The 27,084-nt window shown below is 53.2% G+C and overlaps 1 protein-coding gene across 3 annotated transcripts; it reads left to right on the top strand.

Moving 5' to 3' along the window:
* The first annotated feature begins 5,647 nt into the window (after nt 1–5,647).
* CIB2 (calcium and integrin binding family member 2) lies at nt 5,648–27,048 on the top strand. 3 transcript variants are annotated; one of them, XM_022580166.3, is made up of 6 exons: nt 5,648–5,910; nt 13,380–13,414; nt 21,409–21,520; nt 23,491–23,638; nt 25,771–25,966; nt 26,400–27,048. In XM_022580166.3, the coding sequence occupies exons 1-6, from the start codon at nt 5,860–5,862 to the stop codon at nt 26,419–26,421; spliced, it is 564 nt and encodes a 187-aa protein (XP_022435874.1). In that variant the 5' UTR covers nt 5,648–5,859; the 3' UTR covers nt 26,422–27,048. The 3 variants fall into 3 exon arrangements, with proteins under 3 accessions (XP_022435874.1, XP_089763059.1, XP_022435875.1); XM_089906933.1 differs by lacking the exons at nt 5,648–5,910; nt 13,380–13,414 and adding exons at nt 14,809–14,899; nt 15,890–16,160; XM_022580167.2 differs by lacking the exons at nt 5,648–5,910; nt 13,380–13,414 and adding an exon at nt 14,815–14,899.
* Nucleotides 27,049–27,084: the final 36 nt, after the last annotated feature.

Raw genomic sequence — 27,084 nt, 5'->3', positions numbered from 1 at the left:
TTTTTTTAAAATCAGAAGAATAATACTTTGTGAGACATGAAAATCATATGAAATTCAAATTTCAGTGTCCATAAGTAAAGTTTTACTGGAACACTTCCAGGCCCATTTGTGTGTATGGATGCTTTCACAGCAGAGGTGAGTAGATGCAACAGGGACAAGTCCTGAAAAATGATATATTTGAAAACAAAAAATATTTAGTGAGAAGAGTGGCATTGTTTTACAGTCAGCCCTCCTCTGCGGAACCCGTGGATATGGAGGGCCGACTATAGGACTCAGATTTTGGTATGAGGGCAGGTCCTGGAAGCAATCTTCCACAATCCTGAGAAACCACTGTACATGTTTATAAATATCTTTAAAGTCTGGCTTGGACTTCCCTGGTGGTGCAGTGGTTAAGAATCCGCCTGCCAATGCAGGGGACATGGGTTTGAGCCCTGCTCCGGGAAGATCCCACATGCCACAGAGCAACTAAGCCTATGCGCCACAACTACTGAGCCTGTGCTCTAGAGCCCGTGAGTCACAACTACTGAGCCCATGTGCCACAACTACTGAAGCCCACGCGCCTAGAGCCTGTGCTCCGCAACAAGAGAAGCTGCCTCAATGAGAAGCCTGCGCACCGCAACGAAGAGTATCCCCCGCTCCCTGCAACTGGAGAGAGCCCGTGCGCAGCAACGAAGACCCAATGCAGCCAAAAAATAAATTAATTAATTTAAAAAAAAAGAAAAGTTACTTATAAGTATTTTTTTAAAAAGTCTGGCTTAATAGAAGACAGCTGCATTCTCATATCTGATTCTTCCTTCAACCTGTGGCAATACTACACATGTAACTTCTGGAAAACTCCCCTCTGTGCTTGGGAGAAAATGAGAGTGAAAAACGAAAATAATGTCCTAGTATTATTATGAAAATAATAATAGTGCTGATCTCACAGACCCTCTGAAAAGGTCCCAGGGACCACACTTTGAGAGCTGCTCCCGTGGAGGCAGCAGGGACTTTACCCGGAAGCCACACTCCAGAGGCACTTCTGCAAGTGCTTCAATTGTCTTAATGCCATTTCAGCAGAGGGTCTGTTCATTAGCAACCTGATGGCCAAGATAATTGTCCATCAGTCAAACAGGCAGTGTTCCAGATGTGCGATGTGCTGTCCATGTGCCTCTGCTCTTGCACCGCAAGGCATAAGAATCTAGTGAGCTCCAATGGGCTCTAGGTCTTAGGAATCCGTCTGGTCTGGGGTTCAAGCTGCTGAGTGAGGATGCCATCGCCTGACCCTGAATTGAAGCTTGTTCCTCAAATATTGTTGCTTCTGCCTTGGACTTAATCTTTTCAAGAAGGAAGCTTTTTGGAACACCCAGGACATATATCTGGGCCTTCATTGAGCTCACAGAGGAGGTCATATAACTCGAGGACCTGCTTGCTAATCAGTGATGGTCCGTGGCACAGAATTCAGGCTAAAACTGGCTTGCATTGCCTCAGCGCCCCCTGCTAGTAGCAAGGTACGCTCATCTACCACTCATTACTGGAGATTACTGAGATCTATGGCAACACTGAACCCAGTTGCGATGAACTGGCTTAGTCGTGTCGTGATGTAATCTACCACAGTAATCCAGGAGAGAGGTGAGGGCGGCTTGGACCACAAGGTAGTGATAGAGTGCTACAGAGTGGTTGGATTCTAGACATAACAGGCTGTGCTAATGAACCAAGTGTGGAGTGTGAGGAAAAGAGAGGAATCGAGGATGCCTCCAAGGATTTTAAAGGCACTTGAAAGGATGGATGGGGCAGCCTGCAGGAGAAACAGGTTTGTGGGGGAGACTGACCCCTCCCCCCCCTCAACAGGACAGTCACCATCAGGTTGGGGTCTCATTCTAGGCCATCTGGGAACTTCCCACATCCAGAGTAGCTTCTGGGGAAGGGTCTAGAACAGGTCAAAGGAGGTGGTTCATGAAGGGAGAAGGTGGGTTCATTCTGTTTGCTCTGTATGAAAGGGCTTGGTCAGAAATTCCCTGGTGGTCCAGTGGTTAGGACTCTGTGCTTCCACTGCAGGGGGTAACAGGTTCAATCCCTGGTCCAGGAACTAAGATCCTGCATGCCGTGCAATGCGGCCACAAAAAAAAAAAAAAAAAAAAGAAAGGGCTTGGTCACTCAGTCCTCCAGGAGGAAAATCTATTCCAAGTCAGAACATTTGGGGAGCTACTTGAATCAATGTGTAAACAGGTCCAGAAAATGTATTCTTTTAAAGAATGTTGATTCAATATTTACTAAGACCTTGTCCTAGAGCCTGGGGATAGAACCAATTAAAACGTGGTGCCAGCTCTTGAATCTTAGTATTCAAGAGGAAATAATTTCCCTCCTTCAAATAAGATAGCCCCAGGCTATGTATTCATTCATCCACCAAATATTCATGAAGACTCTACTATATGCAAAGTGCTGGAGATACAGGAAAGTTACAAGACAAGCTGTTCAGCGCTAGAATATAGGCCAGATTTAAAAAAGGGGTTGTGAGGTGTCTTGTGTGTATGCGATGAGGTTGACCAAGGAACAGCTCACAGAACATAAACAGCAGCTATATCAGGGGAGCGGCCAAGATAAGTGCTCTCTAAGCAAAGATAAGACTTCAGGAGGAATGAGGTTTAAATTGCCCCTAAGATAGAGAAGACTCAGATGAGCCAAGATAGCTAGCAGGTCCTACTAGGAGGTGGTGTGAAGCTGATATAAAGTTAGAGGTAGGTTAGCAAAAGATTTGAGTGTAGGACAAGAGAGTGACTCACTGGGCACATGGGGCTGCTAGAGGGAAGATTTACTGTAGATATTCCCGCCCAGGCCTTGGGCCCAGAACACCTTATGTCTGCCATCAAGATCCACTTAGATTCTAAGTCCTAGACTAACAACTTGCAGATCAATGACATTTCAACACAAAGAATAGCTAGTCAATGAGGAAGGACCTTGAAAAGAAGGAAAGAAATCAATGTTTTATTATATTTACCGACACTTTAACTCCTATCAAGTTTACTCCTTGGGCATTTTGTAGTATTTATCCCTCCTGTTTTTCTTCCAAATTTTGCAAAGTGCCAGGAATCCCCAAACTACCCCTTGTTGCTACCTTCTGATATTACATCATTTACAAAGACTGCAACTGCCTAGGAGTTGGCCCCCTTTAAACAGCGGTAACCATATGTTCCCCTGCCCCTAGACAGTGTGATCAAGACAGCCAGGACCGGCCTTCCCTGCTGGCGCAGTGGTTGAGAGTCTGCCTGCCGATGCAGAGGACACGGGTTCGTGCCCCGGTCCGGGAAGATCCCACATGCCGTGGAGCGGCTGGGCCCGTGAGCCGTGGCCGCTGAGCCTGCGCGTCTGGAGCCTGTGCTCCGCAATGGGAGAGGCCACAGCAGTGAGAGGCCTGCGTACAGCAAAAAAAAAACAAGACAGCCAGGACCCAGATTTAAATCACCAGCTGCATGCCCTTGGGCAAGTCACCTTTTCTGAGATTATTTCTTCATCTGTGAAATGTGATAATAATGCCAAACTCTACAGACTTAAGAGGTGTTCATGGAATAATCATATTCAGTAAATGTAAAGCATCCAACACAATCCTGGGCGCAGAGTAGGTAATCAACGCTTCTTTCTTTTCCCTCTGTCCACTCTCCCCTCAACAAACACATACACTGTCTTTTTCACACCCAACAGCTGGAAGCAGCAGAAGCACGATTTGGAATCAGAGAAGGAGGTGAGAGTCACGCTTTGCCCCTTCCCAGCTGGATGGCATTGGGCAGGTCACTTTGCCTCTCTGAGCTGGGGGTTTCTCATCTGTAACTTGTATGCCATGCCCTCTTCACAGCATTGTTGTAATAGCTCGAGAGAGAGAGGCCCTCACTTAGGGCAATGGCAATAGCTATCACAAAGGATTTGTTAAGGGAATACTCTAGCCAGGTTGGTTGCTTCTATTCATCACCTGTGAGAGGAGGGACTCCCAGAACTGAAAACACAGTCCTCTTTGTAGAAGTTCTGGCTTTTCTGCCAGGAATACCTGGCATACAAATGAGTAGCATGTTAGCAACTGTAAAGGAATGTAACAGAGCAGGATATGAGGACACAGAGTTCTGGCCAATTCACAGGCAATGGGGAATCTAAGATGTTTGTTAATAGTGATTGTGTGGTTTGGAGAAGGTTTCAGTTTCCCCAACTCTAATAATGGGAGAAAGAAGAATTGCAGATGGAATCTTATAAAGGCCTGTCTCTGCTCTAAAATTCCACATTCTCTGAATCTGCCTTCTTTCCCACAGCTGTCCGCTATAAATGTCCAATATAAATGAAGGATGGTGAGGCGGTCTCTGAAGGCTGGTCAGCAATCCCCTGGGCTTCTGAATTGTTTCCTGCCCGTCTGATAGCAATTGATTATGCCTCTGATGACTCTTGCAATATCATCAGGGAGGCTTGTCTGTTTAGCTGATGGCTGCTATTCTCACCAGAAGGTGGCAAAATAATGTCGGAAAACCCCAACCAGGAACCTCAGGTATAAAAGGAAAATGTAAAAACACCAGGGATCATCTGCCAAACTTGGACCCCTGCTCCTCTTGGAACCCCCAACCTTCAGCCGAAGCAACGATTCTCAAAGCATGGTCCTGGTTCCAGCAGCATCAGCATCACCTGGGAACCTGTTGGCCCCCCCACATGCTTGGCCACCCAGACTTAAACCGGAAGCTCTGGGGGTGGAGCCTACCCAGTGATTCTGATGCACTGCTCTCAGTGGTTAAAGAAACAAATCACCTATTTTAAAGCATAAAGTCTTGGTCTTCTCATCAGAGTCCAGGCGTGAGCTGAGCCAGTGCTGGAGTCCAGCTCAGGTTCTGCTACCTCCCCGCTGTGGAACTCTGGGCAAGTTAGTAAACCACCCTTAGCCTCAGTTTCTTCACCTGTAAAATGGAGGTAATACCTATAGCATCAGCGGTCCTGGGGTGATAAATAACAAATGTGTGAGCTGGACCCTTCAAAGGTAGTTAGCGGTGGCTCCATTTGCTGCAATGGATGGCATCTGTTTAAAAGCCCCGCAAAACTTCCTGGCATTTGTCACAGTAAGTCTCTAGACACAGTAAGTCTTTTAAATCCTCTCAAGTCTCACGTATCCAAGGGCTCAAAGAAAGGCAAGCAAGTCCCGTCCTCCTCCCTGAGGGACCCAGAGGGTCTGAGATACTCTGACCAGGCCGTGGTCAAAGGCCAGATCAGCCTCCCCGGGCCTGGCCCGGGAGGGGCCTTAGAGGTCATCTCGATTGACCCCCTGCTTTTCCGCGGAAGAGCGGGGCCCAAGGTCGCGCGGTGAGACGCTGGCAGAGCTGGGTCCCAGGCTGGATCCCCGCACTCACAGTTGAGGGCTCTCCCCCTGCTCCTCACTGACGCCCCGCGCCCCAGCTCAAGGGGAGCCAAGATCACCCAGTCGCCCCCACTGCACCCCTCGAATGGATCTGCCCAGGCCCCGCACCCTCAGCCCCGCGCCACCTGGGCTCCCGGCGGCCGGAAGTTCCTGGGTCCATCCAGCCGACGCGGGCGCGGGCGCCAGACGGGCCAGGCAGCGCCTCCCGCGGCCAGGCCGCCCCCTGGCGGGCCCGGGGCGCTCGGCAGCTGGGAGCCGGGTGCCCGCCCTCTCCCCGCCGTGGGGCGGAGTCGCCACGCTTGGGGTCCGTTCCCCTCCTCCCAGGCTCCCGCCCCGTCCCCGCCGGGTGGGCTGCGGGCGCGGCGCCTTGAGGCCGGGTGGCGGGTCCGGCGGCCGTCGGAAGCTGCCCGCCGAGGGGCTGACGAGGGCTGCGGGCGCGGGGCTCCGGCGGCCGCTGATGGGAGGCGGCCTCCAGGAGAGCAAGCGACGGCGCCGCAGCCACCATGGGGAACAAGCAGACCATCTTCACCGAAGAGCAGCTGGACAACTACCAGGTGAGCCCGCCGCCCGGCCCCCGAAGCGGCGCCCCTCGGCTCCTCCCTTCTTTTTCCCGTCGCTTGCCGAGGCCTTCCGACAGCCGTTTCACCGGGTTCAAACCTTGCTTCTGCTTTCAGCTCGACGCTTGACCTTGGGCTGGTGACTTCTCCGAGCCTCAGTTTACCTACCCGAGGAATGAGAGCGCTTTCCACTTAAAAGATTCTCGCAGGCGTCCCTCTTTCCAGCTTCCTCCCTCCTCTCTCTCTCATTCAGACTTCTTGCTCTTGGCCCCAGGCTGGACCCAAACCCTTCCCCGACTACTCCTCCCTTCGCCCACCTTGGCGCAGAGATGGAGTCCTTAAAAGTAGGCTGGACGGAGGACCCTCCCACCCCCACTACCCCCGAAAACCTGGGAAGCAGCCCAGGAGAGTGAGTCTTTGTAAAGTAGAAATTAGCTGTTAGCTGGGTAGGGAGTGAAGTGCATCAGCACCCCAGTTCCATTCTAGGTTGGGGTCTCTCCATATGGCCCCAGTATGGAAATAATTGGAGCAAGAAGGCAAGCCAGGTACCAGTCTTACATGGTCACCTCTCCAAGCTTCCTAAGGCCCCCAGCAGCCACCCCCTTAGACCCTCCTGAGTTCCTCTGCCTCCAGAGCCCGGGAGCTGTCCAGATCAGATCCCAATGCCCTCCCACTCATGTACAAACTTTTCTGTGGTTGCAGGATGGAGGAGCCCAGCCTCCTGGCTTGCCCAGAGCCCTGGCCAGCCTGCCCAGGCCCCTTCCCTGCCCTGCACACTGCAGCTGCCCCAGAACTATCCGCGTTCCCTTGACACGCCGGGCTCTTTCCTCCCTCTCTTTGCCCGTGCTCGGGGATGCCGCTCCCGGGTCTCCAAATGATTTCACTTACCCTCCCAGGCCCAACTCTGATGCTTCTTTCCTGACTCTGCCAGGCAGAGGGGGCTGGACTGTGTTGTGGCCTGTGTGGAGTGTGCTTGGGGGAGATGAACACCAGCAGGATCTCCACAGCTGCCTGTTGCCTTCGTGAATATTTATTTTGGAATTGAGCTTGAAGTGTGGGTCCTCTGATGTGGGCACAAGTAAAATAAAGGCCCTTTTCCTCCTGGAAGTGCTGGTTGTCAATAACACTGCTTTCTCAGGGCCTCACGTGGAGGCGCCTTCTGTGTACCCAGCGCTATAATGGAGGCTCTCTATGCATCAACTCATTTGATCATCACAGGGAGGTGGGTTATTTAGCCCCATTTTACAGTAGAGTAAACAAAGGCTGAGGAGGCCTTCGGTGCCCTGCACAGTGAAGGTTCACACAAGAATTTGAATTGTGAATCCAAGACTCACTCCTTTCGTTGCGGCTGGGGGCTGTGTGTGCTCTATGTCCTCAAGGCCCTCACTGTCTGCGGAGACAGCCCCTCGCCTCCAGTGGGAGGCAGGCGGTGAGTGTGCTCTAGGGGAGGGCACTAGGGGGCAGTGGGAGACCTGGAGGGAAGGGGGTCTTTGCTTCGACTGGTAGGTTCAAAATAATGCAGCGCTTGCAGACCCTTGAAAGGTCAGTAGGATTTTGCCCATCAGAGTCCCGAAGGAGGCATTCCAGGCAGAGGGGACAGCTTGGGTAAAGACTTGGAGGTGGGTACAGGCAGGCAGGTAGACCACGCTCAGAAGAGTAGCCTCGTGGGCATGGGGAGCCTGGGTTCCCACTCAGTCCGGCCTGGCGTTGAGTTACCTTTCGGAGTCAGGCCCAGTGCTGGGTTCTGATCCTTTGCCAGAGGCTGGGCCTGGAGGGAGAAACGAGAGCTGTGAAACCTGAGAGCCCCACGTCTCCCTCCCTGAGACTCTCCAGCTGGCCAGGGCCAGCGAAGGCCAAGAGTAACAGCCACCCCCTCCCCCAACTGATCTCCAGGGTTTCCTGCCCTCTTCCCCAGTCCCCAGGTGCCAGTGATTCCCAAAGGTCAGATTTCTTCCCAGACCAATTCTCTGCCTTCCAGATCCAGCCCCTAGACCCCTCAAACAACCAAGAGCTCATCGCCTTCCCCAGGACCCTCCACTGCTCTTTGCTCTACTATGGCCTATGTTTTCAGTCAAGGACAAGTCCTGAAACTCTCATCCTCTTTGGGGGCTCACCTGGGGATCCCATCCTCGATCTCCATAGCCAGGGCCCTGGGCGAGGCCTCTCAGTGTCGTGTAACTGAAAATGTAACTGCTGCCTCCCCACCCCACCCGCTTCTGCACCCTCCAGCCACCCGCGTGCTGCTACCACAGTCTCAGTTTCTCACTCCATCCCCTTCTCACTCCTTCCCATTTTCTTTCGACAGACACAATGTGCATCACCAATGTAAAACAATTTTTTCTTTAAAAAGAATCTCTGGACCAAGAGTTGCATCGTATGTGTATTAACTAATCCCCCACTGTGGTGGGAGACCCTAGGGAGTTGTCCATATATAGGTCATGAACGCCTTGGAGCAGAAGTACAGGGTCAAAGATGTGAAGGATCTTTCTAAAACATGGTTGTGACCCTCTCCTCTCCCTGGAATTCCACAGTGTCTTGGGATAATAGCCTGAGCGGAGTGCAGAGCAGACCTCACCCTGGCCTGGTCTGAGCTCAGCCAGCCTCCAGCCTCGTTTTTAGTCCCTCCCCTGGCACCCCAAGTTCCAGGCACACTGAAGGGCTTCTAGCCAAGCATGGCCTCACCTCTGGCCTTGTTCTCCTGGCGCCCTCCCCTCACTTCTTCATCAGCGCCGTCTGGCCTATCTTTCTGTCCAGGCCAGGCCTCACCTCTTTTGGACAGGCTCCCTGATGCCCTCCCCCAATCCTTCTTTTGGCCACAGAATGGTTTATACCCAGTCATCACTGTCTGTTTCCCCTCCATCCCACTTCCTGTGTGTCCCCTGCTCAGGCACAGAAGAGGCAGTGGAGAATGTTGTCTGAATGAATGAATACTTGTTAAAGCACGGCTCTAAGGAGGGGAAAGAACTCCAGGGATTCTGAAATCCTGGGTTCAAGTCATGGCTGGGCCATAGATGCTGTAGGCCTTAGTAAGCCATTGGTCCTCTTCTGGGTCTCAGTGTCCCCACCTCTAAAATGGGAATGATCACTAGCCCTGCTGTGCTCATGTCACAGGGCTCTTGCAGGGATCAGCTGAGCTGTGTGATGGTCAGCTGGGCGGTGCTGAGGCTTGAGCTGGCAGAGCTGGATGGAGAGTCCACTCCAGCTGGGACTGGCTGTGGCTCGGCTCAGGACCACTGGCACAGGCAGACCAGGCATGTGGGAGATGGGAGGCAGGGAGGCTACCTGGACAAAGTACCCTTGAGTTGAGCTTTGGAGCATGGAAAGGATTTGGACAAGCTGGACAAAGTAGGGAAGGCACTCCAGGTGGGAGAACAGGATGACTATAAGCTTAGAGGAGGAACTGTAGCCTTAACTGGCATAACATCTGAGCTTCTACTATAAAAGCCCAGCCTGCCCTGTCCTCTGCTGCCAGAGTCCTGAGGGCCCATCTCTCCTGGGCTAGGCCCCCTCCCTCCCTCCCACCCCTCATAACCCTAACTTGAGCTGGGACTCTTCCCTGAAGACCTATCCCTGTGAACTCTCAGGGGCCAAGCAGTGACCGGACATTTGTTCTCAGTGGAGTATAGGGAAGAGTTCCTGCAGACCTATGGCTGTAGCTCCCTGGGCAGCTGAGTAGATGGAGGGGGGCAGGGTTTTTGTTTGGTGTCTTCAGGGTGGGAACAGACACAGAGCTGCGGGCTCTGAAGGGATGCCTTTGGGACATGGGGTACTGGGTGGAGCTGTTGCACAAAACGGGGTAAGCTGTGGCCTATAGGCTTCCTGCATCTCATGTCATTTGCTCCTCTCACTGCCCCTTTCCAAGAGGCAGTATCCCCATCTTACAGATGTGGAAACTGAGGTTCCCACAGGAGACTGAATTTGCCTAAGGGTCCAAAGCAAGACGAGAATTTGCATCTGACTACTAAACCTTTTCCTCTGCCACGCTGCCAGGCTACTCAGAGCCCTGAGAAGCTTTTTTTTGTTTTGTTTTGTTTGTTTGTTTTCTGTCTTTATTTTTGCGTTATGCGGGCCTCTCACCTTGTGGCCTCTCCCGTTGCGCGGAGCACAGGCTCCGGACGCGCAGGCTCAGTGGCCATGGCGCACGGGCCGAGCCGCTCCGTGGCATGTGGGAACTTCCTGGACCGGGGCACGAACCCGTGTCCCCTGCATCGGCAGGCGGACTCTCAACCACTGCGCCACCAGGGAAGCCTCCCTGAGAAGTTTTTAATGCATCTGCCATGTTCCTCCCCTATGAGCTGCCTCCCTGGGATGAGTTCCAGGGAAGTAAGTCAGCAGAAGAACAAGCGAAACATCAGTCGACGAGGTTCATGGTAGCTTTATTGGTAATGTTGAACACGTAGAAATGGCGGTGGCTAAATGTTCAGAAAGATGAGAAAGTTTAGGTTAAGCAGGGCCAATGCCTGCAGTGAGATATTCCCCAGCCAGTGAAATAATGTTAACTGCTGTGGAAGGTTTATGTGGAAAAGTCTGGCCATTCATTCCACCAGTCTCTATTGAGCATGCACCATGTACCAGATATGGGAATACACAGTGGAAGCAGGACGTGGAGTGGTTGGCGTACGACAGTGCTGGGTGGACTGTGGCTCTGTTTCCACTCAGTGGGCAGTGGTCAAGAAGCACATAGGGGGCTTCCCTGGTGGCGCAGTGGTTAAGAATCTGCCTGCCAATGCAGGGGACACGGGTTCAAGCCCTGGCCCAGGAAGATCCCACATGCTGCGGAGCAACGAAGCCCATGCGCCACAACTACTGAGCCTGCGCCCTAGAGCTCGTGTCCCACAACTACTGAGTCCACGTGCCACAACTACTGAAGCCCACGCACCTAGAGCCCGTGCTTTGCAACAAGAGAAGCCACTGCAGTGAGAAGCCCGCACACCGCAACAAAGAGTAGCCCCCACTTGCCACAACCAGAGAAAGCCCCTGTGCAGCAACGAAGACCCAGTGCAGCCAAAAATAAAATTAATTAATTAATTTAAAAAAAAAGAAGCCCATAGGCCTGAGTTCCAGCCCAGCCCAGATCTGCGTGTGCAGTTTAGGGGAAGCTGTTCAACTTTGTTGAACCTCGGTTTTCCCATCTATAAAATGGGGAGGTAATGCCTGCCCCACCCCCGCCCATAGGCTAGTGATGAGGATTAAACAAAATTGGATATTCAGAGCCCCCACGGACCAGCCCATGGTAATTATGGACTGGTTGTGGTGTGGTTCTCAGGCTGGGCTGCACACTGCAATCACCTGATGCTCTGAAAACTGCTGATGCCTGGATCCGCCCTCAGGGATTCTGATGTAATTGATCTGGGGTCCGTTGGTGGTGACGGGAGGGGACACAGGGAGTTTAAACAGCTCCCCGGGTGATTCTGCTCTAGAGCAGAGGCCCTCACACTTCAGCAAGCATCAGCATCTCTAGAAGGACTTTTTAAAATGCAGATTGCTGGGCCTCATCCCCAGAGTTTCTGATTGTAGTTCTGGAGAGAAGCCTAAGAATCTAAAGTTCCACTAAGTCCCCAGGTGATGGCAATGCTGCTGGTCCAGGAACCACACCTTGAGGACCATTGATGTGGACAGATGTAAGTAGTTGTGATAAGGGACTGGAGTCATGTGAGAAGCTTTCACATTTAATGCCAATAAAACCCTCAGGTCAGGACCCAGATACTTCCTTTCCAACCCAGGAGATAGGAGAGAGGAGAGAAGAGAGGGGAGGGGGAAGAGGATAGGCCAGGGGGAAAGAGAGCAGAAGCCAGGACCTCTCCCCATCCCGTTATGCCGACACCCCCACCATGCTGGTTGGAAGTGCTCTGGCCCTTCTCACTGGCAGCTTCAGGCTGTAGAACCAGCTGTGGGACTGAGAGAGGTCTGTGCCTGGAAGGCCCAGCTGGGCGGCCTTTGCTGCCTGCTCCAGGTTTCTGGGGTCTGCTGAGAAATCAGCCCACACGGTCTTCAGCCTGTCTGAGTCTTAGGCCTGTGGGGCATGGAGTTCTTTGCCCATTCTGGGTGGGGAGGGGGCACTGCTTCCCCAGCCTGAGCCTCTCCTGGCCCCTACAGAGGAGCTATCACCGAAAGCAAAGTCTAGCCCCCCAGGAGAAGCCCCTATGTTTCCAAGAAGGGCCAGACTATGCGGGTCCTTAGTCTAACTCCCACCGAGCAGCAGGTGGCTCAGGACAGACTTGTGGGGCTAACTGGGGCCTGGAAATTGCCACCAACTCTCCCCTCTTTGGCTCTCCTTCAGGTGCCCACTGGAAACCCTAGATATGCATCCTGTGGGCCTGCTTTCTTGGGTCCTCCTCAATGTGCAGTGCAATTGCCCCAGGGCCAGGGGCTCCAGGTCTCATCCAGTGTGAGCCGGGCTGTCTGCAAGCCTGTACCGTGGCCATTAGTCCCTCATCGGAGCCAGCTCTGGTCAGCATACCGCCCCAGGAGGCCCCACCAGCTCTGGGCTCCCTCATGCTTCAACAACAGGCCAAGGTGGAGGGGCCAAATGGCAGGGGAGAAGCACAAAAGCCCTTTACGGTTGGGCATTTTATGAAGTGCTGGGTCCTTTTCACCCCCAAACTTCCCACAAGGCCTGGCTTAGTAGCATCATCACCAGGCAGGCAGAGCTGTGGACAGAGGCGTGACTGTAGGAGATGGGTTATCCAGACCAAGGCAGGATCCCCAAGATGAGTTTATAATCTGGGTGTACTCAGGATCCGAGTGCTGCCCCAACCCTGAGTCATGCCTACCTGGGGGTCCCCAGCAGCCTCCACCCCGGCCTCTGTCCAGATGCTGCCAGTTCCTCCCTGCCCACCTTCCTCCTCCCCCTCTCCTCCTCGGCCCCTTCTTTCCCCACACCCCAGCCTCTTCACTGCCTTCTCTAACCTCATCTATTCCTGTGGCTTCAGATACCAGTTAGATGCTGGTGCTTCCCCAGCCTGTGTGCCTGGAACTCTCAGCCTCTGACCACGGGGCTGCTGCCTGCGACCACTCAGGACACACACCACCCATGACTCCACGAGACACCATTCTTAGGGGCTGCAGCGTGGACTGTGCCCCCTGCCGCTGGGCAATGCGGTGACCCTGTCAGTCCTCACTCCTGTTTTGTCTCCCGAGTTGTCTCCCACCCACTTCCCCCGGGTGCCCCACAGGGTATCTCCTGGCCCCTCGAATCAATGGCATCCACCTCTGAACTCTCCATCTGCCTCCCAAATGCCCTCCCCTACGCATGCCTCCCAGCCCCCCACACCACACACTCACTTTCCTGGCTCAGGTCAAAAGCCTCAGAAGGCAGCTTCTGGACCCACTAGACTGCTCCCCGCAATGGGCTGGGGCAGGGAGGGGTGGTAGTGACTCTGCTGCCCCCAGTCCAGGGCTGGCTGTTCCTGTGTGGCTCTGAAGGAGGAAGGACAACCAACTAAATGTGCGTTTTCCTTCCACAGGACTGCACCTTCTTCAATAAGAAGGACATCCTCAAGTAAGTGTGGCTCTTGTTCACCCCTCTGGAGCTGGGGCAGGGGCAGGGGCGGGGCCGGGGACCCTGGGGGCTGAGGCAGGGGGGTGGGGGGGTGCTGCACCAGCTGAGGACTAGCTTTTCCACCCCCATCAGCAGCCGAGCCCAGGCTGCTGTGGGAACTCGAGACGTCCCACCCCCCGGCTCACATCCTTCTGCCAAGAATCGAACGTCTGCTTACTGCATGCCAGGCTCCCTGGTGGGCGGTTTCAGGAACATTCTCATTTAATCCTCACTGTGCCCTTGTAACAGGAGAATCCTTTTATCCTCACTTTACAGGTGGGGCTTAGCAACTTGGCCAAAGTCGCCCAGGCAGGGACTGAAGACCTGGCCTCTGACTCCAGTGTCCTCGTTATTTCATTGCACCCTGGGACCTGTCAGACTAAGGGGGGGACCCTGTCTGTTAAACTAGGGATCCCTAAGAGCCTTCTGGCTCTGATGTCCTGCCACTCCTGGGAGGTCCTAAAGGCAGAGGCATGGCAGGCAATACCACCACCACCCCTGAGCTGTCCACCAGGGGTCTCTTCCCTTTCTTTGGGGGTGGGATGGGCCTAGACAGGAGAAATGAAGGGGTTGGCAGACTCAGAGCCCCAGGACCAGATGGTGGGCAGGACTCACAGAATGCCAGGAAACCTGGCCCCACAGGCCTTGCCAGGCCCCCCTCTCTGGGCTATCAGGTGGCACTAAAAGCCAGCAAGGTCTCGGGATCACTTTCCCTGGAGGTCGATGGGCAGGCTGGGGCTAGAGCCTGTTACACTTCCCAAGGGAGCTGTGGTCTGTCACTGCCGTGACCACTCGGCTCAGATGGTGTCCCTCGGCCCTTCCTTTCTGCCCAGGCTGCTTTTCCAGCCTATCCCCTGGGTGGGCAGGGATGCCCACTCCTACCACCTTGGAGAAGCAGCGTGGGGGGCAAAGCCCCCAGGCCTTGGCATCAGCAGACCTGGGCTCTACTTCCCAGCTCTGACCTTGGACAAGCTTTGAGCCTCGCTGAGCCTCTGTTTCTTTTATAAAACGGGGATAATGATACCTCCCCCGTTGCTGAGAGGCAGGAATGCCAGAGTGTGGTGTTTGATAAATTGAGTTTGGTCTGTAGCTTGAGTGAGGTGTGGGGTGCGCTTCCCATTTGGACAGATGGTCCTCAGAACTGTAATAACACAGCGGTCACCCCGGCATTCCCGTGGCACTTCTTACCTTTCAGAGTTCTTGGCCCAAATCCTCATTTAAGCCTCACCACATTTGTCCTCTGTAACAGGGAGCTCCCGCCATCCTGACTTCCCACCTTTGTAGACGCCGGGCCCAGACTGCTTGTCCTGGGAGACCCACCACCATTTCTGTTCTGGCAGCAAAAGCTTGTCCCCAGGCCTTGGCACTGGCTGCCCCACCACCTTTCTCATCTTCCCGCTGCATTCCTGCATGTCCTTCAAGACCCACTCCAGCGTCATCTACTCTGTGAGCCCCCAACTCCCTGTCCCCCAGCTCTCACACAGCCTCTTTTGCAGCCTTTTAGGGGGCTCTGTGGGCTCATGGCTCAGGTGCCCAGCTCCCCCTGGACTTGCAGTCAGGCAGGACACAGGCTCCCCATGCCTGGCACTGGGCACGGCACCAGTAAGCGCTTGAAGAGTGTGTGGGTGAAGGATGGGTAGGGTTGGCCAAGGGGAGAACACTGCAGGCTAGGAGCAGCGGGGTCAAGGGCACAGACCTGCTTCACCCTGCCCCATCCCCAGTTGCCCATGGGGGAGGAGAGTGGTTCAAAGGCCAGGCCAGGAATTGGATTCAACCTGAGGGGCCTTTGAGGGTGACCCTGGTCTCTTGGCAAATGATCAGCCCCGGGCAGGTGGGTGGTCTGAGCAGGGGTATGGGGTCTCTTGGCTCCCCACAGCCCTGGCCTGCCCAGCTCTGCATCCTTCAATGCCGGCCTCTGTAGTTCAACCCAGGCCCGGAGTCCACAAAGGGGGGAAAGGACCCCTTCTGGCAGCTGGACACGCTTTCCAAGTACCCCGCTGCCTGCTCTGTCACTGGTTCCTTCAGGCCCCACCTCTGTGTTAGCACTCACTGGGGACCAGACCCAGGGCTTTTTCTGCAGAGTGGTCATGTGGGGAGGGGGAGGGGGTAAAGCCCCACTGGGAGCAGGGGCCCTGGGATCTGGTCCCCACTGTGTAGCATCTGCCATGTCTCAGTTGCCACCTCTGCAGCATGAGGATGACAGTGCCCCCTGGGGCTGTTTTTCCACAGACTCCAATGGCTGGGAGGGCAGGGGTGACAGTGTTGTTCAGCACAGGCTGCTTGGAGTTTTGTTGCCCACCCGTCCACCCTCAGGAAGGGTCGTGAGGCCAGGCAGCGTGTGGGATTACATGTCCCTGGGGGACCAGGCGTGGCCTCGGTGGCTCGATTCCAGTTTCAGCCCCCTCGATTTTCTCCAACCTTCTCTCTGGGCCCCAGCAAGAGCCAGTGTGACTGATCACCCCTGCCAGGCGAGCCCTCTCCACGCTGTTCACATCTCAGGTCCAGGCGGGACGACCGAGGCCCTGAGCCCAGAGAGGGCCAGGAGCGAGGACCCGGCCGGCAACACAGAGCAGGTCAATGGCAGAGCCAGGCCCGAGGCCCAGGGCCCTCCTCCCAGGGGCCTTCCAGCGCTGTTACCCCACCCCCACCCGGATGGTTTTCTGGGTGGGCTGCACCCTGAGAACTGACCAGATGGCGAGGAGGAAACGTGAGCAGCAGGTTCTTCTTTGCAGCTTGGGGCCCAGCTCTCTGGTAGCCTTGGGTCAATGATACTGAGTCACAGATACCCGTCTGGGCAGTTTTCCCCTCCCCTCCCCTGCCCCGCTCCCCTCCTTCCTCTGTACTCACATACACACACACAAACCCGGGTGGATCCAGTTGCTCCCCAGGGCACAGCTCTTCCAGCCCAATGCTGAGCCTGAGTGGGCAGCCCCCCATTCAGCCACCTTCTTTGCTATAGGTAACTCCCCTGCCCCCAGTTAGCCTATGCTGCCAAGCACAGGCCCAGCTAGCACCCCGGGGTGTCTGCCAATTTGTTACTTTATCACCTATTTTATTTTCTCAACCATTTAAAGACTCTGTATAATCTATTTTAATTACTTTTAATTTTTTATTTCACCTGTGATACATGATGACTGTAGAAAAATTAGAAAATAAAGCCAGTCAAAAGAGAACAAAAATTGTCTGTAATCCTGCCACCCAGAAATAATGGCTATTAATCTTTCGGTATTTTTAACCTCTGGGTAAATAATGTTTAAATATTTTCCCTTTGTGTGTGTTTATCGGAAATTTGGATCAGGTTGTTCTGTAATATGCTTTAAATTGCTTTTCCTTAGGCAACTTGTAAAAATAGATAAGATAAAAAAATGATCTCACCACCTTTTCATTTGGTTGGACATTTAGATTTTCAGCTTTTCACCATTATAATTAGCACTGCAGTGCACATCCTTGGGACACCATGACATATAGCCCACACGTCTGGGATTATTTCCTTAGGACACATTTCTAACAGAGATTTCTGGACCAAAAGGCGTGGACATTTTTAAGGCTTTTGATTTTTATTGCTAAATTGCCCTCCAGCAGCCATGCATGAGTCTCCATTTCCCTGCTTCCTCAATCACACTGGCTGTTACATCTCTTTTGTCTTCTGTCCCCAAATCATTTATTGACTTTCCCAAGGGTCTCAAACTCAGCTGTCTGTGGGGGCCAACATGCATTGCAAATAAATGAAGCCGTGAAACCCGACGGCAATGTTTTAGGACAAGGATCTGCAGAAATTGCTGTTCCTGAGCCCCAACTGGTTGTGGCCTTGGGGAAATCCAGGTTTTTCATGTAAAATTGTTTAATTTGTAAATGTTGGCAGCTAAGTTTTAAATCATTATTTTACATGAAAGCTAGACATGAATGTGGACCACCAACCAGTCTGTGACTTCCAGAAGAATCCATCTTCTCCCCACTGATTTCAAATGCTGTTTGTCTTGGACTAATTCTCATTTATATTTGGGTCTGCCTCTTCTACACCAATGTCTATTCCATATGGTTTTACTTATAATAGCTTTAAACTATGTTTTAACATCTGACGGGACAAACATCTCCCCGGTGACTCTTTTTTCAGGGTTTTTCCCCAACTCTCCAATGTTTATTCTTCCAAACAAACTTTTGAGTCAGGTTGGCAAGATCTCAAATAAATCTTTTACAGATTTCAATTAAGAGTGCATTCATTTTACAGGAAAATGAAGAGAAGGTTGCCATCATTACAGTAGTAAGCCTTTCCAATCAGGGAAGTTATCTAACTCCCTAAATATTTTACATCCTTTGGTAAAGCTTCATGGTTTTCTTTGTGCACATCTCATATTTATTTTATACTTAGTCGTTTGGGGGTTTTTGGAGGGGGATTTTGTATCGTGAATTAGATCTTCTGTTATATAATATTTTTGAATAGGTGAATGCTGGTAGAAAAACTATTGTGTAGAAGAGCTACTGAGCTCTTTCTCATTCAAATATATATATATTTTTTTACTAACTTTTTTTTTTTTTTGGCTGTGCTGCACAGCATGTGGTATCTTAGTTCCCCAACCAGGGATCGAACCTGTGCCCCCTGCAGTGGAAGCACAGAGTCCAAACCACTGGACTGCCAGGGAAGTCCTCATTCAAATAGTTTTTAAACTGATTATTTTTGGTTTTCCAGCAAATAATAATTTGCATCCTCCTTTCCAATATTTAGATATACTCTTTTATTTTTCTGACTAATTACATTGACTGGCACTCACAGGGGAAATGTTATATAATGAGGGTGACGGTAGGAATCTCACTTTTATGGGAATGTCTGTAGTACTTTTATCATTTAAGTATAATGTTAGGTGTTGATTTCAGGTAGAGAGCATCCTTTTGTTTATGTTTGAATAAGGATTTTAAGTTTTTTGTTGAAAAAAGTAATATATACCTTAAAAATACTTTTAATTTTTATTAATAAATACTCTAAAAACTCAGTTCAGAAGTAGGTAAAGTAATAAGTGAAAGTTGGCCTTCTCTTATCACTCCTCTCCACTCCTGCCTCACAGAGACCATCAGTGTAAACACGTGGTGTACACTTCTCAGGTATTTTTCTGTGTACATACAACCATATGGTCGTAAGTGCAGCTATCAAGTTGACCAAAATATTTTTTTCTGCCTATTAATGTGACTTATAGTCACAGATTCCCAAACATTGACCCACCCATGCATTCCTGGAATAAATCCTACTTGGTCCCAATGATTTACTCTTTCAAATGCTGTTGGACCTGATTTACTAATATGTTATTTTATAAGATTTTTGCATCTGTATGTGTAAGTGCCATTGGTCCATTCTGGATGCTACCTACTAGGTTCTGGTAGCAGGGTTCTTATTAACTTCCTAAAATAAACTGGGAGGCTTTCACTTTTTTGCCCCATGCTCTGGAACAGTTCAAGTAGCATAGGTATTGTTTCTGCCCCTGGAACTTATGATAGGACGAATACGTACATCTTCATGAATTCAGTAGTGCCCTTTAAGGGAGGAGGGGTACAGGAATGCAGTTCTGTGACAGTTTTTGGAGTTTTTCCCGAAGCGATTCATCTTTCCAAATTCTCCTTGAGTTTCCCTTAAAAAAACAAACTCCAGTATCACTATAGGCATAGAGTCAGAACACATCTCTGTCCCGGGCAGAAGCTGGCCTTCGTACCCCAGAAGACACCTCTTCAATTCCACTAATACCCACAGGCCTTCTCCCAAATCCTCGTCCCTTGCAGGGAGCCCCTGACATGACAGGCAAAACGCTAATAGCTACCAGTTGAGGCCAGGTGGTTTTAAATACTAACGCCATCCTTTTTAATCCTCACAAGTGTGAGGAGGGTAGGACAATCCGCATTTAACTGATAAGGAAATCTGTTCTCCAGTGGGTTAACCCACTTGCCCAAGGCCACACAGCTAGTGAGAGGTGTAGGCAGTGCTCCAACCTCAGTCTGACTCACGTCCCTGCTGCAGCCACCCCACAAAACTTTGAAGGTGTAAGCCAACCCTCAAACACCCCAACATCACATCCCAAATGTCCAGGTCAAGGGGGAAACGTAACCATTGCAAACACTATGGTCCCGTCAGAAGCGCATGAAACCAGATGCCCAAAGTGTGATATATAGTCCAGGTTCCATGTTTGGGGACAATATTAAGAAAAGGCAAATTTTCCTCAATGCCGAAAGTAAGAGCAAAGAAAGCCCTCGAATGCCCCCTCATGGAGGGTCCCAGCTTGATCCTGTCACTCTGTTATCCGTTGCCCCGCTTTGACCCAAAGGACAGGGTTTGGGTTTTCCCCTCCAGGTCTGTGTTTCCAAGCCTTGGACCTTCCTTGTGATTTCAGGCCCTTTTATAGGAGCATGTGAGTGGCCAAGTGGGCTCATGGCATTTGCTTTGCGTTTACTGTACAGGTGCTCTGAACCAGGTGCTGATGTGCTGGCCTGGGTGGCCTGACTTACAGGGAGGGCCTGGACCTACCACTGTTGGCTCTGGAAGCTGGGCAGACGCTTAACCCCTTAGCCTCAGGTTCCTCACCGGAAAAACAGGGGTGAGGGTACTAATAGCTACCTCTCGGGGTGATTAGGGATGAAATTGAGTAAAGCAGTGCACACGGGGTTAACCCAAAGCCCAGCATTTGCTAAACAGTGGCTGACACTTTGTGTGTGAGCTGGGCAAGCAGTGACCTGCTCCACTGGAGAGGGCTGGGCAGCAGGGTGACAAGAGTTGGGTGGACCCTGATGGGGGATTGGGTGGCTATGCTGAAGGGCCTACTAAGGATGGGCCTAGGAGCATGTCACTGGGCCAGGCCACTTAGAAGAAGACCAGGGTTGATCCGGCTTTGGGGGTAGCAGGGAAGGTGGGCCCCGGAGATATGGGATCACCCGTCCATCCAGGCCCCAGCAGCCCTGGGCCTCACCACAGCCCCCCGTCAATACCCCTGACACCTGTCCCCCTGTCTGGCAGCACTTCCTGGACACAATTTCATCTGAACCTAATTTGTACCTGCCTGGGGTTAGGAGGGGAGGGCTGTTCTTCGGGATATCAGGGACCTGGACAACAGGACACAGGGCCGCAGAGGAATAATGGAGGAGGGGCTTCCAACTGAGACAGGGTCAGGATGTCTCACACCCTGGAGGCTCCACGCAGCATGTAGGTGGGTTTGTGTCCCAGGGCCCCCCGAGCAAGGTGGGAGGGTGAGAGGGAGCTGGGGACCTGACGCGTCAGCGAGGAGGGCCAGGCCCAGGGCAGTGGGCTCCATCCCGACCACCCCCAGCTGGAGAGAGGTTGTGGATGGCTGTTCTCAGGGGCTTCACAGGATGTGAGGGCTTCCGGAAGCTCTTCCAGAGACCCAACCCTCAGGGCCTAGCCTGGGGGCAGGGGTAGCAAACTGGGCCAGGACTTCAGCGAGGTCAGTGGTGGGGAGCGGCAGGGGCGGCATGGGGAGGAGGGGTTAAAAGCCTCTGCTCTGGATTTCTGGTTTCGGGTTCCAGCCGTGGTTCCTGAGACTTCCTAGTTGTGTGGTGTTAGACAACTCACTCTTTTAACCTCTTCAGGCCTCAGTTTGCTGAGCTGTAAGAGGTGACATGCCTGGCGCATAGAAGACTCTTAAGAGAGTCCAAAGAGGAAAAAAATAAGATCAGATGGGCAAGCCCTTGCGGGTGGGGGGATGGGCAGTGGCAGCAGTGGCCGTGGTGTTGGTGGTCATGGGAATGGCCAGGACGCAATCTAGTCATCAGCATAGGGGTCTGGGCAGAACTTGCCTCCTTTACAAATCCCCCATCCTGTGGGCAGAGCAGATGGTCTCCCCAGGCCCCTGGCCAAAGTGGGTCTCCAGCTGAGGGGCCAGGGTGCAGGCAGGGTGGCGCTGGGCCTCTGAGGGCCCAGGGACTGCATCCCCTCCAGCACTTTTTCTCTGCTTCCCTCGCAGGCTCCATGCGCGCTTCTATGAGCTGGCTCCCAACCTCGTCCCGATGGACTACAGGAAGAGCCCCATCGTCCACGTGCCCATGAGCCTCATCATCCAGATGCCGGAGCTCCGGGTACGTGAGAGGCTGCTGCTCGGCAGAGCCGGGGGGATCAGCTAGAGAAGGCCGGGCAGGGGGGCCGGGAGTGTGGGGAATATGCCCCTCTGGATGGGCAGGGCAGCAGGGGCACCCAGACCTGAGTTGAACCCCAGCTGTGCCTCAGTTTCCTCATCTGCACCCTGTGGATAAATGAGCTACGTGTGTAAGTAAATGAGCTTACTCGGTAAGGGTGCCGTGATTGGTGCTGCCCTGTAGTCTGCAGCGCTGTGGACCTGTGCTCACCTGCTTGCCCCTGTATTAAGTGGCCCGTCTGCTGTCCTTGGCAGATCTTGTTTGTATCTTCTTTTTAAGGTAATTTTTTTAGCCTCGTCCTCGCATGGCTGTTGTCTCTCACAGCATGGTCATCCATAGCATCTCCTCTCAGACTTTAACGTGCGCAGGAGTCACCTAGGGATCTTGTCAAAATGCCGATTCAGGTTCAGTAGGTCTGGGGTCCAAGATCCTGTTTTTCTAACAGGCTCCCAGGTGAGGCTGATGCTGCTAGCCCTCAAACCACATATATCCTTTGACATAAGAGTTTCATTTCCCGAGTTCCTTACAGACAAAATACACTCCAACGGTAAGAAAGCATTTGGGTTTTTAGGGCACATTGCCGTGGGTCTTTGCAAAGAGCCCCTTGCCAGACCTCAAGTGTGTGACTCTGGCGTCAGGGTGTCCACTTGGGGTCCACGTGGCATCCACTTGGGGCCTGTATCCTGGTCATGACCTCAGTCCTGAGGGACAGTGAGCCAGAGGCTCAGCCCTGACAAGCGCCCAGCCTGGCCTAGAGAGGGGCTTGATTCCAGGTTCAGAGGATCACTAGAGGGTGTGAAGCACTTCGGCAGGAACCATGGGATTGTCTCTCAGCCCCCTGTGCTGGCCTGGGCTGGGCACAGAATGGAGTGGCCCAGTGCTGGCCCAACTGGGGTGGAGGGCTCCAGGAGAGGTGGGCCCTGAGTGAGTTGGGATCAGAGGAAGGAGTCATTGGTATAATTCCCCACCTACCTGTGGGCTGGTCCCGGCCCAGTTCTCCCACCTCTGGGGCCCCACTTCTGCCCCCTGTGATCTTGGTCTGAGCTGAGAGCTGCCCAGGCCCTGGGCTCTTGTAATAGGGAAGAACCTTTTGTATTCTATTCCAAGTTAATCACTAAAGGGATGTTTCCTCTAAGCTTAAATTATACATAATGGCCCATCTCTGGGAACCCTGCCTCCCAGGTAATGAGCGTTAAGCTAAAATACCTCTGTTTAGCTCACAGGAAACATCCTGACCAGGCCCACCTGTGAATGACTACAGGGAGGAAGAAATTAACACCTCCCCTCCAGAGGCTGATGGGAAACAGGAAGTGTTTGACTTTACTCCCTCCCCTTTTAGTATAAAAGAAGCCTGAATTCTAACTCAGGCAAGGTGGTTCTTTGGGGGCAGGAGCCCACCATCTTCTCGGTTAGCTGGCTTTCCAAATAACATAACTATTCCTTGCCCAAACAACTCGTTTCTCTACGTTTTGGCCTCTCGTGTGGTGAGCAGTATGAACGTGGACTCAGTAACATTGTCTTCCCTTGCATGTCAAGGCAGGAGCCTCCATGAACTCCCTGGGCAATGGGACTAATCCCTGCTCCTGCCTCAGAAGAGGTGATGCCTCCAGTGGGCACACCTTGGTTCTGCTGAGCCCTCCGTGCTGATCTGAACAATATAACAAGACATGATGCTTGCAGAGCTCTCACTGGTGCCAGGCTTTGTACCAACACCTTACATACTTTAACTTATTCAACCATCTCCCAACCCAATTAAGTAGGTGCAATTATTATCCCCATTTTACAGATGGGGAAACTGAGGCCCAGGGGGATTTAGGTCACTCGTTCAAGGTCACATAGGCCATAGCTGTCGGGCTCTGGGTTCCTCCCAGTGAACCTTCACCTATGGTGACTGCTGTGGTTGTTTTCTTCAGGAGAATCCCTTCAAGGAAAGGATTGTGGAGTCTTTTTCTGAGGATGGCGAGGGGAACCTCACCTTCAACGACTTTGTCGACATGTTTTCTGTGCTCTGTGAGTCGGCTCCCCGCGACCTCAAGGCAAACTACGCCTTCAAGATCTATGGTAACGAGGGCCTGGAGGAGGGGCTGTGATGCTGCGTGAGGGTGGTGGCATTCCATAGGCCATCTAGTTACTGCTGGTTCCTGCCGTAGGGACGCTGGGGACACCAAGAACACTCTGAAGAGTGCATGTCCAGCACAGTGGCCAGTGGGTACAACTAGTGCATAAGGGACATCTGCAGGGTCCTGAGAGCAGAGGAGGGAGGGACCCACTCCACCTAGGGCGGGTGGTTAGCGTGAGGAGAATTCACACGTGGTGACATTTCAGCATGGCCTCGGAGGACAAGAGGAGATTTGTCAACAGGAGAATGGGGGTGGGCATACCTGGTAGAGGGAGCATCACAAAGCACAGGGCGTGCTGAGAAGGTGGGGAGACGAATGTGGTGAGATGAAAGCGGTGTGATTCTGGAGAGGTCCCTGGGGCTGGGCTGTGAGGAGCCAGCCAAGGAGTTTGGGGGCCACTGCAGGGTTTCAGGTGAGGCCAGGAAGCCCTGTGTTCTAGAAAGGTCACTCGGCATCCTGGAGGAGCTAGAGTGGCAGACGCCAGGGTTCTGGAGAGGAGGCCTCTGCCAGGTGGTGAGGCTGGGCTGAGAGGTAGGCTCCTAGGTACCCCCTCCCGCCTCTGCAATGGCTGCCAGAGGTAGGGTGGCCTCATTTCGCCCCAGCCCAGCCCAAGACCCACCGTCCCACTGGCCACCAGAGGGCGCCGAGTACCTGCGAAGCTTTTGGTTTCTCCTGTGGCGATAGGAGAGAACTTCACGCTGCAGAGCTCCTAAGCTCTGAGCCTGACAGCAGCTGGGACTGGTGTCAAACCCTCAGACAGTGCTCAGATGGAAACTTTGAGGCCCAGGGAAGGTCCGTCCTCGACCAGAGGAGCCACAGACAAACCTCCTGTGCCCAGCATCTTTCATCAGCCAGGGGATCCCAAGGCAATGGGGCCCATTGGGCTGTTTTTTCATTTTGTAGTTGTCACGTTTATTTCAGGGGACTTTGGTCTACATATATCTCTGCACCCACATTGTGTTTGCACGTCAGAGACATGGTACCCGCCTTGTCTACCCTTAACAAACTACGTCCACAAGGTTCAAGTAAAAAGCTTCTCGAATTCCAACCATCATCCCCCTAATGTTGGACCCCATGGCGTTGCTTCTGGGAAGGCTGTAGTCTGCCAGAGAGGGGAAGTGCAGGGCACACAGCCAAGCAGGTGTGGGGACAAGTGAAGGGAGAACCAGGGCTCCCCTACCACCCTGGACTGGCGGGTAGAATGGAGAAAGGCAACTGGGACCTGGAGTTTGGTGCTGGGGGGAACTGGGGCCTGACCTCTAGCAAGGATCACCCACTTCCTTGACCTTAGTTTCCCTGAAGAATGAATGGAGTCTGCTGGACAGATAAATGGGAAGGGCGCTCCAGACAGAAGAAACAGCACTTGCAAAGATCTGATAGTTGGGCTGAAAGGCAGTCAGAAGGGTGTTCGAGTTCCCTGTGATGAGCCTGTGTGTGGCTCGGCCCTCTGAACATCTTGCTGAGCTGTGGACAGTGGTAGTGCCTTTTGCCGAGTAGAATCAAACCATGTTCCCTGCTCTTTGTGCACAAAAGGCAACCACAGGGCCTCTCTCTGGGGGGGCTTCTGAGTCTTCTGACCTCCATGTCTGGCTTGGGACCAGAGGCAACGTGGTGCAGTTTAGAAAACACGGGTCTTAGCGTCGAACAGGCCCCGATCAGCATCCCAGCTTCCCCTCCAACAGCCATCTGAATCAACAGACCTTGATTCAGTCACTCGGCCTTGCCAGGTCCTGGTTCCCTTAGCTTTAGAGGGAACACAGGATCCACCATGGGACAAGGCCAGGAGAGCCGTTTAGCCTGGGCCCAAAGTTCCCAGGAGGCCTCAGATTTGGACGTTCGAAGTGTCTCAGGCCAGGGCTGGGCTTGCCGTCACGGTGGGGGTTTGTGCGGATTGTGAATGTGGATTTGTTGAATGTGGTGTTAGGAGGTGCCTCGTGAGTGAGACCCCTTGGTCCCTGTCGGCTGAGGGCAAGGATCCAGTGTCCCCAGAGTGTGCACAGAGGGGCCAGGGAGGTATCTGGTGTGACCAGCTCAGAGGAGAGTGGCCTGAGCGTCCCTGACCCCACCCCACAGACTTCAACACCGACAACTTCATCTGCAAGGAGGACCTGGAGCTGACGCTGGCCCGGCTCACCAAGTCGGAGCTGGACGAGGACGAGGTGGTGCTCGTGTGCGACAAGGTCATTGAGGAGGCCGATCTGGATGGCGACGGCAAGCTGGGCTTCTCCGACTTCGAGGACATGATCGCCAAGGCCCCCGACTTCCTCAGGTGCCCTCCCAAGGGGCTGACATGGGCAGGGCAGGCCTGAATGGGGGCCGCAGCCAGGAGACCCCTTGGGGCTGAGGCACTGTCACTGCTCCTGAGAGCAGTGGTCCCAGCAGGCTCTGTGTGGGCCGGGAGGCAGGTCACGTTTCAGGCCGAGCTGCCCTCAGTGTGTGACTGGGAAGTCCTCTGTCCCCAGCAGGGCCAGTCTCTGGTGAAGGATAGAGACTGGGGGCCCTTTGGTTATGTCGGGGGTTGGATGCCCTGGGCACAGCTGGTCCTCCAGGCCTTCCTTCCCTCGTGCAGGTTGTTTGCATCCTCTGCACCCTCCTGGAGGAACTGTCCAGGGTTGGGTGCAGGGCCTGGTTGGCTTTCTGCTGAGGACCTTTACCCACCCAGTCCAGAGCCTCTCAGCCCCTCTTGCTGTTTCTCTTTCCAGCACTTTCCACGTCCGGATCTGAGGACAGTGCCGAGGTTACAGGGACCAGAAGCCGACCATCCAGCTCTGCTGCCTACACAAGTGTGACCTCCAGGCTCCTCAGGAGAGGAGCTGTGGCCTCTGGGGTTTACACCCACGCACATTTCCTTGGCCCTTTCAGCAAAAAATCCTTAACCAGGGAAGGGGGGATGTGAGGGGCAGGGCCTTTCCCAGTCCCCCTGTGGTGTCTCCACAGGTCTTCCTTCTATCCCCCCAACCTTCCCCACACCCTGGTCCTCTCCCCATCAGAAATGGCCCTACTGGGAGGGGAAGACAGAACCCCTAATAGGGCAGGGGTGCTGACTTGTCCAAGTGCTGGGCAGGCACCCTGGTTGCCCAGGGCAAAGTGAAAAAAAAAAGGACAAGGTTTAACGAGCTATGCAATCTTTCTTCACAACCCACAGCTGGGCTACACCCGACCCCGCCTGTTCCTTCTCCCCTGACCCTTCCCAATGTGAAGCTGTGTGAACAAGGGCCAAGGGCTCTGTCCCTGTCTCTGTCCAGGACCTGAACACCACCCCACCTGCCCTCCCCAGTGACGTGGAATCCTCACTGATGTGTGCTGTCCACAGATTTGTGAACCCCTCGTACAGTAAAACACTTTCATGTCCCCGTGTTCTCTGTGTCTGCCAAGGTTAGGAAATAT

The sequence above is a fragment of the Delphinapterus leucas genome, chromosome 2, assembly GCF_059928025.1.
Source record: "Delphinapterus leucas isolate spDelLeu-1000000601 "Yukka" chromosome 2, BTC_Dleu_Yukka2, whole genome shotgun sequence".
In the NCBI taxonomy this organism is placed as follows: Eukaryota; Metazoa; Chordata; class Mammalia; order Artiodactyla; family Monodontidae; genus Delphinapterus; species Delphinapterus leucas.
Note: the sequence above shows the minus strand (reverse complement) of the source record. Positions and strands in the feature narration are given on the sequence as shown.